This window comes from Anomaloglossus baeobatrachus, chromosome 1 (assembly GCF_048569485.1).
Source record: "Anomaloglossus baeobatrachus isolate aAnoBae1 chromosome 1, aAnoBae1.hap1, whole genome shotgun sequence".
In the NCBI taxonomy this organism is placed as follows: Eukaryota; Metazoa; Chordata; class Amphibia; order Anura; family Aromobatidae; genus Anomaloglossus; species Anomaloglossus baeobatrachus.
Window position 1 is genome coordinate 81,744,828 of NC_134353.1, and position 15,040 is coordinate 81,759,867.

The window sequence follows — 15,040 nt, forward strand, 5'->3', positions numbered from 1 at the left end:
CGGATCCCGGGGGTTCTCGAGCGACACTCCTCGCCCGTGAGTGAAAGGGGGTTGTTGGGTGTGGGAATTGTTTATTGTCCGTGACGCCACCCACGGTTGTGGTGTTTTCACCACCGCTGCTCTATAGGCCCGGGGACGATGGTGTGTAGCAGCGAGATGTTGCGTTGCCCCTCCGTGGGTAGGGGTTGGTGATCCCGGGGCCCGGTGATGGTGAGGGAGGTGCTGGGCCTGGTGGGCGCAGGGACGCGGCACTGTGGTACTCACTCAGCCTGAGACGTTGACACAGTTTTACGGTAAACCACACGGCTGGAAAGACGGTTCCCACGGACGGCTGCACTTGCTCTCCCAGTAGGTAACGGTGATGTCCCTCTGACCTGCACCTGATGTTTCTAAGTTGGTAGCGATGGGTTCCCACCGGTAACCCGCTCCCCGGCTTCAAGCTGGACCGGAGGAGCTCTACTTTGCCCGCAGACGCTGGCCCTGAGGAACTGGTGCCTTGGCGGTGGCGGTGTTCCTCCTTAATGGTTGGACTGTTGCCTTCAATCGGGACTTGGTTGTTGGGGGATCGACGTCCCCTTCACTGACGGATTCGGCAAATAATGGCGACTCCTAGCCTTGCCGGGGTCCGAGAGGCCCCTGCCCTGGTGCTGACTGTCCTTTGCACGCTGCTCCAGACCGCCGGGTCACTACCCATCCGCGGTCCTTCCAGGAACTCCCGAACAGTCACCCCTATGGACAGTCACCGTCGTTGCTGACCTTGCTGACCCGGTCCTGCACACAGCTGGACCACTTCAGGCTTTTCACTCTCTTTCTTTCCTTTCACCACTCTTGCTTTCCTCCTTTACCACTTTTCTTCCTTCTACTTTCACTTCCTTAAGTCAACTCATGTTTACTCCTTCACCTCCCTAACTGATCTGCCTGGTTTCTCCCGCCTCCAGAGCTGTGAACTCCTCGGTGGGCGGAGCCAACCGCCTGGCCCACCCCCTGGTGTGAATCATCAGCCTCTGGAGGAAGGCAACAAGGATTTTTGGTTAGCTTTGGTGTTCCTAACTGGGATGTAGGGTGTGGTGGTGTGATGACCTGTGTCCCCTGGTTTGCCCAGGGCGACACAAATACAGAGAGGAGGAGGCTGCTGTGTATACAGAGAGGAGGAGGCTGCTGTGTATATCAAGAGGAGGAGGCTGCTGTGTATACAGAGAGGAGGAGACATCTGTGTATACAGAGAAGAGGAGACTGCTGTGTATACAGAGAGGAGGAGGCTACTGTGTATACCAAGAGGAGGAGGCTGCTGTGTATACAGAGAGGAGGAGGCTGCTGTGTATACCAAGAGGAGGAGGCTGCTGTGTATACAGAGAGGAGGAGGCTGCTGTGTATACCAAGAGGAGGAGGCTGCTGTGTATACAGAGAGGAGGAGACTGCTTTGAATTTTTCCATTAAAAAGTTACAAAAAAAGGAAAAGAACAATAATAAAGAACATTATTTATTTTGCACAAAACTAAAAGGGGTTGTCCACTTCTACAAATGGTGTCAGCACGGGGAGGTGAGTATAGGCTTTATTTCGGGGAAATGTGTAATCATAAGGCAATGTTCTCGTAGTGGAAACCCCTGTAAGACCCACAAGCGCAATTTTAAAGAATTTGGTGCAAAAACTTCATTGATTACAGGATAAGAAAAGATAAGAAAATTACAAATGGTGAATTTATGTCCTTTAACTCTGAAGATGATGGGAGGGCATTGTTATATCTGGTGCAAAGGAAGTATAGTAATTGTCTTTAGAGCACCACCAACGTAGATTGAAGGGTTTCTAAGGGGGTTGTATTTTGCTGCCCCCCCCCCCCCACCTCTCACCTGGGAGTGTGATTTCATCATTTTCCAAAGAGTTAGTGTCTGCCACCACCTAACGCACTAGTCAGGGCCACAACAGGGTTTTTCTTAGGGTCTCAGGTTCCTGTTTGGCGACAGTTGAGGAGACTGTATAGGGCCTGGTTAGGAGCACAGGGTCAGTAGCAGGTGAGTGCAGGAGGTGTCCATCTACCCCACTCACTAGAGCTGGGGTCCACCATAGTTATTGCATCCCCGGTGTTCTCCCTTACATGTTGTACTTTTGTTTGTATTTTTGTCGTGCATTTTTGTTGTGCAACCAGACTTTGGTTGGTCTGAACATGTCCGCTATGTGTCAAAGTGTGACAGGTGGGTTGTGTGGAAATAGGAACAGGATGGGAAAAGCATAAGGAATAGCAGTGGAGGCAGGAAAGTGCGAACTTACTAAAGTTCATAAGGGAGGACAATGTTGAGTTGATAATTGTTAATGGAGGACAGTGTAATGGTTATAGCTCATAAGAGAGGACAGTTGGTGGTTATCGTTCATAAAGGAAGACAGTGTGGAGGTAATGTTTTATAGGAGAGGACTGTGGAGGTAGTAAACCATAAGAGTGATAGTTTGGAGGACTGGTAACACAGTGAGGAACAATTATTTTTTAAATGGCATTGCGTGAGCAGATATTTTTATACAAGTGGCATTACACTGACACTGTTATTTTTAACTGCTGTACTATGCTTGGTATTGCATTCCTGTATTGATGGTGATTTAGGTCCTGTATTCATGTTCGGATGCTGAACTAATGTACTGACCTGTATTCATGTACTGATGCTGAACTCATGTACTGATGGTGGTTATTGTGATGTATTCATGTACTGGTGATGGTTCTAGTGCTGTATTCATGGACGGATGCTGAACTCATGTACAGATGGTGGTTATTGGGATGTATTGTACTGATGATAGTTCTGGTGCTGTATTCATGTATTGATGCTGAACTCATGTACTGATTGTGGTTCTGGTGCTGTATTCATGAACTGATATTGGTTCTGGTGCAGTATTACTGTATTGATGATCATTCTAATGACACTTTCCTGTATTGCTTCTGATTGTGTACAGATGTAATAATCCACATCTTATTGTATGAGTACAACATGGCTAGGTTGATAAAACATTGTGCTATCTGACAAGTTAAGTATTGCTACAACTGTATTTATGCTAGCAGCATTACACTTTTGTATTTAAAGACCCCTGTTGCTGCCCTTTTTACAGATGCACTGTGCCACTTTAGGAGAACATGATTTGTCCTATTTGCTGAAATATCCTGATATTGCAGTATACAGTATAAACAATCAGATGATGACAGGTTAAAATCCCCTAAAAGAACTAAAACATAAATAGAATAAAAAAATATAAATAAATAAAAAAATAATCACGCTCCTTCTCCCTCATTAAAAATAAATCAAATAAAAAAATAAATATCTTTAGAATTTTTGCATCCTTAAAAGTGTGTCCTGTCACACTGATCTGAAGAAAGTTATTTTCAGATCATTTTTACAATACAATCAATTCCATAAGAGCAAAACCCCAAAAACAAGTTCTGCTGTGAAATTTCTGCACTGATGAGATACAAATGAGAATGCAGCTGCAGGCTATAATACATTATGTAATCCAGGATCAGGATCCAGTACACAGTAATGCATTTACTATGGTAAATGAATGTTGTACATATACTGTATACCTACACTGTAAGTTATGTGCATAAATTAGCAAAACAGAATATATTGTGATTCTCAACCACAGATGTCCTGGCTCTGGTACTCTGCAGTTTTCTCCAACTTCACCTGTTTTTGGGCACGTTGCCAATAAAGAGGACAGAAAGAAAGATAAACAGATTTGCTTCCCACCAAAATCTATCCGCCCCCTACCCACACGGTTTCCTTTGTGAGTCATTTTTTGCATTATCTAATCACTTTACTGAGATTCTAGTGGTTTGCAAATATAGATTTTAAAGATTTGCATACATTTCATCACCAAGTGCTAAAATTGCACCCTAAATCATCATTAAGCATAAACATATCAAGACCACTTATTCAGGAGAGCAGCATGGCACAAAATGTTACCATAAGGAACCATCATACTCAGCGTCATTTGCAAAAACACCACTGCAGTTTTTAATCCAGTATTTTTTTTTTTTGCCAAAACCAAAAATTAATGAAGGTGGAAAAGAAATATAAAGGAAAGACTTAGGGGTACTTTGCACGTTGCGACATCGCTACTGCGATATCGTCGAGGTCAAATCGTAAGTGACGCACATCCGGCACCGGTAACAACGTCGCAACGTGTAAAGCCTAGATGCGCTGATAAACGATCGCAAAAGTGTTGAAAATCGGTGATCTGTGTAGCGTCAGTCATTTTCATAATGTCGCACCAATAGGAGATACGATGTTGTTCCTCGTACCTGCTTCAGCACACATCGCTGTGTGTGAAGCCGCAGGAACGAGGAACATCTCCTTACCTGCGTCTCACGCCGGCTATGCGGAAGGAAGGAGGTGAGCGGGATGTTTACGTCCCGCTCATCTCCGCCCCTTCGCTTCTATTGGCTGCCTGCCGTGTGACGTCTTAGGAAGGAGGCGGGTCGCCGGCCTGAGCAACATCGCAGGGCAGGTAAGTGCATGTGAAGCTGCCATAGCGATAATGTTCGCTACAGCAGCTATCACAAGATATTGCATGTGCGACGGGAGCGGATACTATCGCGCTCGGCATCGCTAGCCGATGCTAGCGATGTCGCAATGTGCAAAGTACCCCTTATACTTCTCATTCACCATGGATCCAATTTTGGATATGCCTTATTTAAAATGGAAAGAAATGTGCAATGTGCAACCACCCTAAGTGAAAGGGAACTTGTCACCAAATTTGTCCCTTATAAACTGGGCCACCTCCTTTGAGCTCTTATATACAGCATTCTAGAATACTGTATATAAGAGCTCAAGCTGAGCTGTAGAACATAAACACCTTTATTATACTCACCTAGGGGGCGGTTCGGTCCAATGTGAGTCAATGGTCTCGGTTCCAGCCCCGCCTGTCTGCTACGATCACTTCGTCCTCCTTCTTCCCATCCCAGTGTAGATGATGCGTCCTATATCATCCACGGTTCTGCGCAAGTGCACTTTGATCTGCCCTGCTGACTGCAGAGCATAGTACTTAAATACACAGGCGCAAGGAAAAGTCAAAGACCGCCCGTGCATGCGCAGTACAATACATTGATCTACCCCCAGTGGGCCAGAGAGAAGTGCGCCTGCGCAGGAGAGCAATGCCAACCTCTGTGGATGACGTAGGATATGTCATCCATACTGGGCTGGGAAGAAGGAGGATGGCAATCGCACAAGATAGAGGAGGCGCTGGACCCGCAACCAGCGATGCCTATGGGACTGGACTGACCCCTAGATGAGTATAATAAAGGTCTTTTTTTACATTATAGAGAGCAGCCTGGGCTCTTCTATACGGTATTCTAGAATGTTGTATATAAGGGCTCACTGGTGGTGTCCACAGCTCATAAAGAAAAAACCTGGTGGCAGGTTCCCTTTAAGGCATCGTGTACTCTCACACATTAATATTAATCATGATAATAATAACAATAATAATATTAATAATATTTTAAACATCTCATTATGTTTCATAACAGAGAGTTAATATTACAATCAAATTCTAAAAAAACATTAATGCACCACTCCAGCATTTTTGTTTTATTTCACTCCTGGGGATGCAGCTTAAATGTAAGTCCCCTCACCCCTGTTTTACGCATAACTTCCAGGGGCTTCACCTTCCATCGGTGTCAGCAGTTTGTGACAGGCAGCTCCAATTTTTCATAGAGTTCCAGAGGTCACAACTCAATACAAGTCTATGAGAGCCTCATTCTGGCCTCGTTTTGGTTCTCATAGAGTTACAATGAGCTCTTGTGACATAATTTCTTCCTTCTGGCCAATCAGAAGTTACCACTCATAAATTTTAAGGTTTTTTTTAACCCAAAGAGAGGCATTAGAGTAGGCAGGGACCTAACAAAAAGAGGTTACCTTGCCATTGGCTGTTGTGCTCAAATAAGACTGGCCATTTTTGTGTACTAAGTATCTAAAATTTTGCATGTTTCATAGCAGTATTGCATGTCTATATTCCCATATTCATTGTTCCACATATCTTAGCACTGCAGTGTGCAACTGCCTCCTATTTGTTAGTCAGAAGTTACAGTCATAAGATGGAGCCGCAGGACCGGAGCAGAGTCTACGAAGCAGTTGGAAGGTGAGTATTTGCCAGAGGGCAATGGGCGTAGATGTAAAGTGTTACTCCGGGGCTGGAAAAAAAATATACGCTGGAGTGATGTTAAATTACCTGGCGTAATAATGTACAGTCATATGAAAAAGTTTGGGCACCCCTATTAATGTTAACCTTTTTTCTTTATAACAATTTGGGTTTTTGCAACAGCTATTTCAGTTTCATATATCTAATAACTGATGGACTGAGTAATATTTCTGGATTGAAATGAGGTTTATTGTACTAACAGAAAATGTGCAATCCGCATTTAAACAAAATTTGACCGGTGCAAAAGTATGGGCACCTCAACATAAAAGTGACATTAATATTTTGTAGATCCTCCTTTTGCAAAAATAACAGCCTCTAGTCGCTTCCTGTAGCTTTTAATGAGTTCCTGGATCCTGGATGAAGGTATATTTGACCATTCCTGTTTATAAAACAATTCCAGTTCAGTTAAGTTTGATGGTCGCCGAGCATGGACAGCACACTTCAAATCATCCCACAGATTTTCAATGATATTCAGGTCTGGGGACTGGGATGGCCATTCCAGAACATTGTAATTGTTCCTCTGCATGAATGCCTGAGTAGATTTGGAGCGGTGTTTTGGATCATTGTCTTGCTGAAATATCCATCCCCTGCGTAACTTCAACTTCGTCACTGATCCTTGCACATTATTGTCAAGAATCTGCTGATACTGAGTTGAATCCATGCGATCCTTAACTTTAACAAGATTCCCGGTGCCGGCATTGGCCACACAGCCCCAAAGCATGATGGAACCTCCACCAAATTTTACTGTGGGTAGCAAGTGCTTTTCTTGGAATGCCGTGTTTTTTGCCTCCATGCATAACGCCTTTTTGTATGACCAAACAACTCAATCTTTGTTTCATCAGTCCACAGGACCTTCTTCCAAAATGTAACTGGCTTGTCCAAATGTGCTTTTGCAAACTTCAGGCGACTCTGTTTGTGACGTGCTTGCAGAAACGGCTTCTTTCGCATCACTCTCCCATACAGCTTCTCCTTGTGCAACGTGCGCTGTATTGTTGACCGATGCACATTGACACCATCTGCAGCAAGATGATGCTGCAGGTCTTTGGAGGTGGTCTGTGGATTGTCCATGACTGTTCTCACCATTCTTCTTCTCTGCCTTTCTCATAATTTTCTTGGCCTGCCACTTCTGGGCTTAACAAGAACTGTACCTGTGTTCTTCCATTTCCTTACTATGTTCCTCACAGTGGAAACTGACAGTTTAAATCTCTGAGACAGCTTTTTGTATCCTTCCCCTGAACAACTATGTTGAATAATCTTTGTTTTCAGATCTTTTGAGAGTTGTTTTGAGGAGCCCATGATGCCACTCTTCATAGGAGATTCAAATAAGAGAACAACTTGCAAGTGGCCACCTTAAATACCTTTTCTCATGATTGGATACACCTGCCTATGAAGTTCAAAGCTCAATGAGGTTACAAAACCAATTTAGTGCTTCAGTAAGTCAGTAAAAAGTAGTTAGGAGTGTTCAAATCAAGAAATTGATAAGGGTGCCCATACTTTTGCACCGGTCAAATTTTGTTTAAATGCGGATTGCACATGTTCTGTTAGTACAATAAACCTCATTTCAATCCAGAAATATTACTGAGTCCATCAGTTATTAGATATATGAAACAGAAACAGCTGTTGCAAAAACCCAAATTGTTATAAAGAAAAAAGGTTAACATTAATAGGGGTGCCCAAACTTTTTCATATGACTGTATATAAAATTAACCAGAATTTTCTAACTTTGTCATTTATTTTAATAAATAATTCTAATGCAAACTTAAAGAATTAAATAACCCCTACAGCTCTGCTACATCTCTGCTGATTTATTAGGGGCTCTATGTACTTACCGTCATCCCAGCTTTCTTTTGCAGAGGAGACTGCACATATTATCATATTTTCATGAAGCTACTTTGGAAATAGATATCACATGCTTCGGAGTAACAGAGTACAGACCTCCCTCATTTTTGCATACTGACTCATTTGATTTGTTATAATTGGCAACGTGAGCACTTTCCTAATTTTGTCTTTGGAGTCAGGAAATGAATTGTTATTTTCATTAACGTACGCAGCAGATCTAATATCAGGAGGGACATCCTAAAATAAAAGTGCAGGGGGTATATTGTGTGAAGCAGCAGTGACAGAGCAATGCATTAAAGGGAACCCATCACCTGTAAAAACGCTTGTAACCTGCAGATATGGGGTTAATCTGCAGGGTAATAACATTTGGTACCTGCTCAACTCCTGCACATTGAAGCTCGCTGCCAGGAGGAAATTAACTTTAATCCTTCCGGCAGTGTTTGGGTTTCAGGCATGGGGGCGGCGCCAGCACAAGTTCAGTCACCTCTCTGTGAATGGAAAGTGGTAGCTGTAACCACACCCCCAGCTCGGACTGACAGCCACTCATCATTAGACCCGGCTGTCTGTCAGTGTGGGGGGGGGGTTACAGCCACCACTCTCCATACACAGAGTGGTGACTGAACTTGTGCCGGCAACGCCCCCATGACTAAAACCAGAATGTTGCTGTCAAGATTAAAGTTCATTTCTTTTTGCCAGCAAGGTTCAATGTTACAGGTATCAGGCAGGAATCAAATGCTTTTAACCTGCAGATTAACCCCAGATCTGCAAGGGTTTTTACAGGTGGCAGGTTCCCTTTAAAGGGAATCTGTCAGCCGATTTTTGCTATGTAATCTGTTATGACCATCATGGAGGGACAGATACCCTGATTCCAGTGATGTATCACTTAGTTTACTGGATGCAGCTGTAATTATACAATCACAGTTTTCTCTGCTGCAGATCTAGCAGAGCTCAGTTGTTGAGCTGTGTATAACCCTGCCCACAGCACAGCTTTCTGTGTACATTGTATTGTGATAGAGAGCTGCTAATAACTACTTTGCACATGTCTAACTAGGCTCCCAACTACCAGTGGTCATTAATAGTATATTTCTAGCTTTATGGACCTTTTGCCCCCCAACTCCAGAGCTGAATGGTTACACTAACCCCTGCACCCTCCACTAGTTACACCCCGTGTATGTGGTACTGTATCCCCGATTCATCATTGCCTTTGTGCCTGTTTTTGTCTAGTTGCGCCTTTTTTATTCATTTGCACCAAATTAATCATTCTATTTGTTCCTTTTTTTGCAATTCAAGATGTTTTTATGTTTTTACTTGATTCATCATTTGCTACTTTTTAAAAAGTTGCAAAATGTGTCTCTTATGGCAACAAATTGCGACCTTTGGAGCAAAAAGTTGCAAAAGAAGCTTAAGACAGGAAAAAAACATGGCTGATTTTGTCCCACATTCATAAACCGCGTTCGCCATTTTGATGAATTTGGAGCCAAAAAACAGCAACTAATCTCACAAGACAAAAAAGGAAAGGGAGTGACTTAAAAAATGAAAATGATGATTCGTGGCCAATACACATAAATAAATAAAAACATTAATACCCCCATACAGTGATTTTGTGGTAGCAGATAACAGATATTCACTGTGGTCATGCAGAACATATAAGTGATACATTACAGTTAAATCCAGGGACTCACAGGTGACATGTTCTTTGATTGGAGCCATTTACTTTCCTTTTCATCCCCCTGTGCCCCAGACCGCCATGAAGACTTCTCCCAACCATGACTCATAATATCTATGTCCACCTTAAAAAAAAAAAAGCATTAAACTAACATTTAAGTAATTCATTGGAGTCAAACTCAATTTCTCTGAGGGCCACATCAGCATAAAGGTTTCCTTCAAAGGGCTGCTTGTAATTGTAAGGGCTCATGCATATCTCCATGTGACATGTGGTATAAGCATAGACTGCAATGCACAAACTAGCCCGGTGCTATACTAGAGCTGTCCGTGGGTAGAAGGGCCATACAAGAGCTGTCCAGGCTTGTAGGGCTGTATGACAACTGTGTAGGGCTGTCCAAGAGCTGTTCACGGGTTGTAGGGCTAAGGGCAGCGTTACACGAGACGATATATCGTGCAATCGCATTAGCGATCGCACCTGCCCCCGTCATTTGTGCGTCACAGGCAATTCATTGCCCGTGTCTCACAAAGTTGTTAAACCCCCGTCACATGTACTTACCTCCCTAACGACCTCGCTGTGGGTGGCAAACATCCTCTTCCTGAAGGGGGAGGGACGTTCGGCGTCACAGCGACGTCACACAGCGGCCGGCCAATAGAAGCGGAGAGGCGGAGATGAGCGAGACATAACATCCCGCCCACCTCCTTCCTCATTGCCGGCAGGACTCAGGTAAGCTGTGTTCGTCGTTCCTGGGTGTCACACGGAGCGACGTGTGCTGCCACAGGAACGACGAACAACCGGAGCACAGAAGGAGGAACGAGATTATGAAAATGAACGACGTGTCAAGGAGCAACGATAAGGTGAGTATTTTTGCTCGTTCACAGTCGTTTGGACATGTCACATGGTACGACATATCTAATGATGCCGGATGTGCATCATGAATTCCGTGACCCCGACGACATATCGCATGATATATCATACCGGGTAACGCCGCCCTTAGTGTGCTGTCCTTGGGTACTAGGACTAGGTTAGTAAAGCTATCCAAGAGCTGTCCCTGGATTGTAGAACGACGGGCGCTGTCCCTGGATAGTAGGACAATATGACAACCGTCCTTGGGTACTAGTGCTAAGTTAGTAGGGCCATCTAATAAAAAAGTTATGACTTGGGATGAGCGAACTTGAACTGTAAAGTTTGGGGTTCGTACCTGTCCGGAGCTCTAATTCAAACACAAATTTCTCATGGAAGTCAGAAGTTGAGTTAGGAGTTCTATGCTGAATAAAGTTTGTTGAAAGGCTGCAGCGCAGCCAATCACCAAGCTCTTCGGCTGTGGGTACTTCCACAGCCATCACAACCATGCAGAGTACTGGCATGAAGGGAAAAAGGTGATCCAGCTGAGCTCTTGCAAGGTCCGGCATGCAGGGATAACACTCTGGTAGTGCAGGGATCCAATAGAAGAAAAAAGTAATCCAGCTTCCGGAATAATATAAAATCTTGTGCAAGCTTTATTTTAAAGGATGTAAAAAATACTTGTCATTACAAGGGACAAAATAGGGAGCCCATGTGCGGCAACGCGTTTCGAACGCTACCTGCGTTCTTTGTCAAGCCTGGCTCTGAAAACAGACTCTGTGGGGCCACTCTTAAAATTATTATTTTATTCATTTACTTCCTGTTTACCCATGGCTATGGCGACAGAACCCATTTAGGTCATTTCAATACCCACATATGTTTGCAGGGCAATTGTCCTGCTCTTTCCCCCTTTTTGCTTACTTTTGCAGCCCCCTACCACTTGCTACGACCATTTTACAGCTATTTCTCAGCACCAAAGTTAAGGTCCTAATGACTTCTATGGGGTTCGGGGTCCAAGGTCAAGTTCAGGTACCAAACTGAACTATTAACTACAGTTAATCGAATCTGGCGGACCCGGACATACACGGGTCCGCTCATCCATAGTTATGACGCTTGGAAGAAGAGAAAGAAAAATGAAAGGGCTAAAATTAAAACTGGTTCTATTGGTTCTATTTAGCCTGCAGTAAAAAAAAAATACAGCCATTGATAAAAAAAGAGTCATAATAATCAGCTTTGTTGCAACTAAAATCAATAAGTATTATGTTTATAATGTGACCTTTTTGTAGATTATCTAAAATATAAAATTGTATTTACAGGAGCATCTCTGCTTTAAAACTCGAATAACTTATTCCCCTTTGGACTGTATAATTAGTTTGATTACATTAACAAGCAATTTCCAGCATTAATTTTATTAGTCTGTGATTAAGATATAATTGAGGACACAAATCTCCAGCTACAAATTTACATTCAAAGCACAAGCCTCCAAATGTTAAAGGGAATCTGTCAGCAGGTGTTTGCTATGTAATTTGAAGACAACAGGCTGAAGGGGTTAACATAACAAAATTCAGCATTGCATCTCTTTTCACACACTTCAGGAGATTATTATTACCGCACTACTAGGCATTGCTCCCACCTAGCCAAAATCCTACTCCACACTGATGAGGGGCAAAACCCCAAAACAGCTGTCTGTGGATGGATATGTCGCGGGCGGCGGGGCGTTGCGCTCGCGAACGCTCGGGTCCGGCGCTGCTGCTGCTCGGTGGCTCGAGCGGTGGGCCGGATCCGGGGACTCGAGCGGCACTCCTCGCCCGTGAGTGAAAAGGGGGTTGGTTTGTTTTGGGGATTTAGTCCGTGACGCCACCCACGGGTTGTGGTGAAGATGGGCACCACCGCTGCTGGTGACGGGGATCCCGGGAGCGATGGTAGGGAGCAGCTGGGATGTTGTTTTCCCCCTCCGTGGGTAGGGGTTGGTGGTCCCGGGGCCCGGTTGTGTGACGGGAAGGCAGGGTCGATGAGGTGCAGGGTTGCAGGGACAGCGCGGCGCGGTGCAGGATGGCACGGGTGTACTCACTCAGCAAAAGAGGCACAAAGTCTCCGGTAAATCAAACGGCTGGATGGACGGGTCCCGCAGCCGGCTGCGCAGTGTTTCTCCCCAGACAGGTGAAGGCGGCTGTCTTTCCCTGCACCTTTGTGTACTGTCTTGACTACGATGGGTCGCCAACGATAGTCCGCTCCCCGGTGTATGGATGCCGGAGGAACCCGTTTGCCCGCAGGCACTGGCCCTTGGGTCTCTAGCCTTTGGCGGTAGCTGTATACCCTCACGGTGTGGACGGTTGCCTTCTAACGGGTCTTTGGTTGTTAGGAAACCCCTGGGGTTCCTGTCACACTCGGATTTGACTGTTGACGGTGACTAAAGGCCTAGTCGGGGTCCGATGACCCTGCCTGTGTGTGCTGGCTTCACTTCGCTCCCCGATCGGTACCGGCGGGCCACCGCCCGACCCGGTCCTACGGTTCCGCGTCGATCCACCACTCCTGCAGACGGCCACCACCGTCTGCCAACCTTGTTGTCAGTGCCTGGGCCACAAACCCAGACACTCTCCACTTTACTCCTCTCACTTCAACCTCCTAAACTGTTCTCCTTCCTTTTCCCGCCTCCAGGCCTGTGAACTCCTCTGTGGGTGGGGCTAACCGCTTGGCTCCGCCCCACCTGGTGTGGACATCAGACCCTGGAGGGAGGCAACAAGGGTTTTGTGTTTCGCTAATGTTGCTGTCTAGTGGGGGTGGGGGTGCGTGTGTGTTACCTGTGACGACCTGGCTAGTCCAGGGCGCCACAGATACCTGGCCTTTGTATTTCCCTTGTCATATCTTTAAACTTGTCAAAGAGCTGGACATTGACTAATATGGTGGTCTCCTTAAAAGAGCCACTCCTTGGCTAGGTCCTTCCCGGAGGGATATCTGGCTAGTTTCTGTGTCAAGACTCCTAACAGAGGCTCCACGGACCTTTTTTGATTTGCATACTTCCCAGGGGGCAATGCACCTAGGATTTCACTGTTTTGAGCGCCTTTGTTGACTGCCGGCAGTGTTTTCTCTGGCTGCACTCTCCGAGATCAGTGATTGTTTTGTCTTATTACTGGACTAGGTGAGCTAGTCCGGTACGCTCTTTGCTGTGATTAGCAACTCACTGTCTAAAGATATTGTACATACAGAGCCTGATATGGGCGGAGGCAGCTTTCTCAGGTATGCTTCATTGCTAAATCTAAAAACTCTGATTGTGTCAGAACGGCTGAACCCAGTAAACTAAGTGATACAATATTGGATTCAGAGTCTTTTTATCTACATCATGCTGATTTCAGATGAGGTAGCAAAATCCTTCTGATAGATTTCCTTCAAAGGGAATCTGTCCTGTCCCCAAACACTATTAGGTGGAGATATGTGGTTAATATCAAGGTTACTAGTTTTACAGTTCTATCCAGCTGTCTTACTGAAAGCCCAGCTACTGGGAGGAAATGAACTTTATTCCTCCAGGGAGCTGCTGGAATTCAGTCAGAGAGGCGCGCGCAGCGTTGCTTCAGTTACTGTTCACAGCATTGTGAGTTGTAAGCGCACCCTGACACTTTGACAGCTAGTTCTGCACATATATGAGCAAGCTGTCAAAGTGCCATGACGTGCGTACATCCGCCACTTTCTGTGTACTGTGTGGTGACAGTAGACACTCCGGGCATGACACTGACCTAAAGCTGGTGGCTGCCAGAAGAAATAAAGTTAATTTTCTCTTCCTCCCGGTAGCTGTACTTTCAGTGAGGTGGACAGAGAGTATTGGAACACTTAACATTAACCCCATGTTGGCAGGTTAATGGCATTTGGAGACATAACAGATTCCCTATAAAAGGATTTTTTCAAAATCACACTATTTATAGACTATATCTTTAAGATATGGCATAATTATCAGATTAGCCACCAATATTTTTCCTTCCCCCCTCTTTTACCTAACATATTTAGCTCTGATACATCTGTACTGATTCGAGGGGGTGATGCTTGCTATATACTCACCGCCATCCCACCTGCATTGCCATAAGCTCTGCTGAGGACTCTGCACTTCTACAGCTGCTTAAGAAATGGATATCACATGCGTCCTCCATTGCTGCAAAATGACTGAATTTACATTAGAAACATGAATATAAATAACTCGTCTTATAGCCCAGAGGTGCGTTCTGCATTCTCCAGGTGACTTCTGTCATTGTCTCTGTGCCTAAGGAGAAACTGGAAAGACAAATGGAACGCAAATAGGGTCTCATCTGGGAAACAAAGATGAATCATGTGAGTTGCAAGGCTCACCTTGTGTAGTTGTGACAGTCACAGCTACTATCAATGCATGTAACACGGCTGCTGCAGAACCCCAGGGAGAGATGGTTCAAAATGGAGGATGAATGGGAGAAAACCGCACTGCCACGGAAGAAACACCGATCCAGAGATGGTAGAAAAGCAGAAGAAAGATATAAGAAGTTAGCAAAACATTTTTAAGT

The 15,040-nt window shown here is 44.9% G+C and overlaps 1 protein-coding gene across 1 annotated transcript in view; it reads right to left on the reverse strand.

The window, feature by feature from the left end:
* The window catches only part of SLC2A9 (solute carrier family 2 member 9), a 644,894-nt gene extending 630,246 nt beyond the window's left edge, over window positions 1–14,648 (reverse strand). Inside the window, exons 1-2 of the mRNA XM_075346888.1 lie at window positions 14,568–14,648; window positions 9,694–9,801 (exon numbers count right to left, since the gene is read on the reverse strand). Coding sequence (XP_075203003.1) covers window positions 9,694–9,801; window positions 14,568–14,573 — 114 coding nt within the window. The 5' untranslated portion in view covers window positions 14,574–14,648. The remainder of the gene's footprint in view (window positions 1–9,693; window positions 9,802–14,567) is intronic.
* Between the last annotated feature and the right edge of the window lie 392 nt (window positions 14,649–15,040).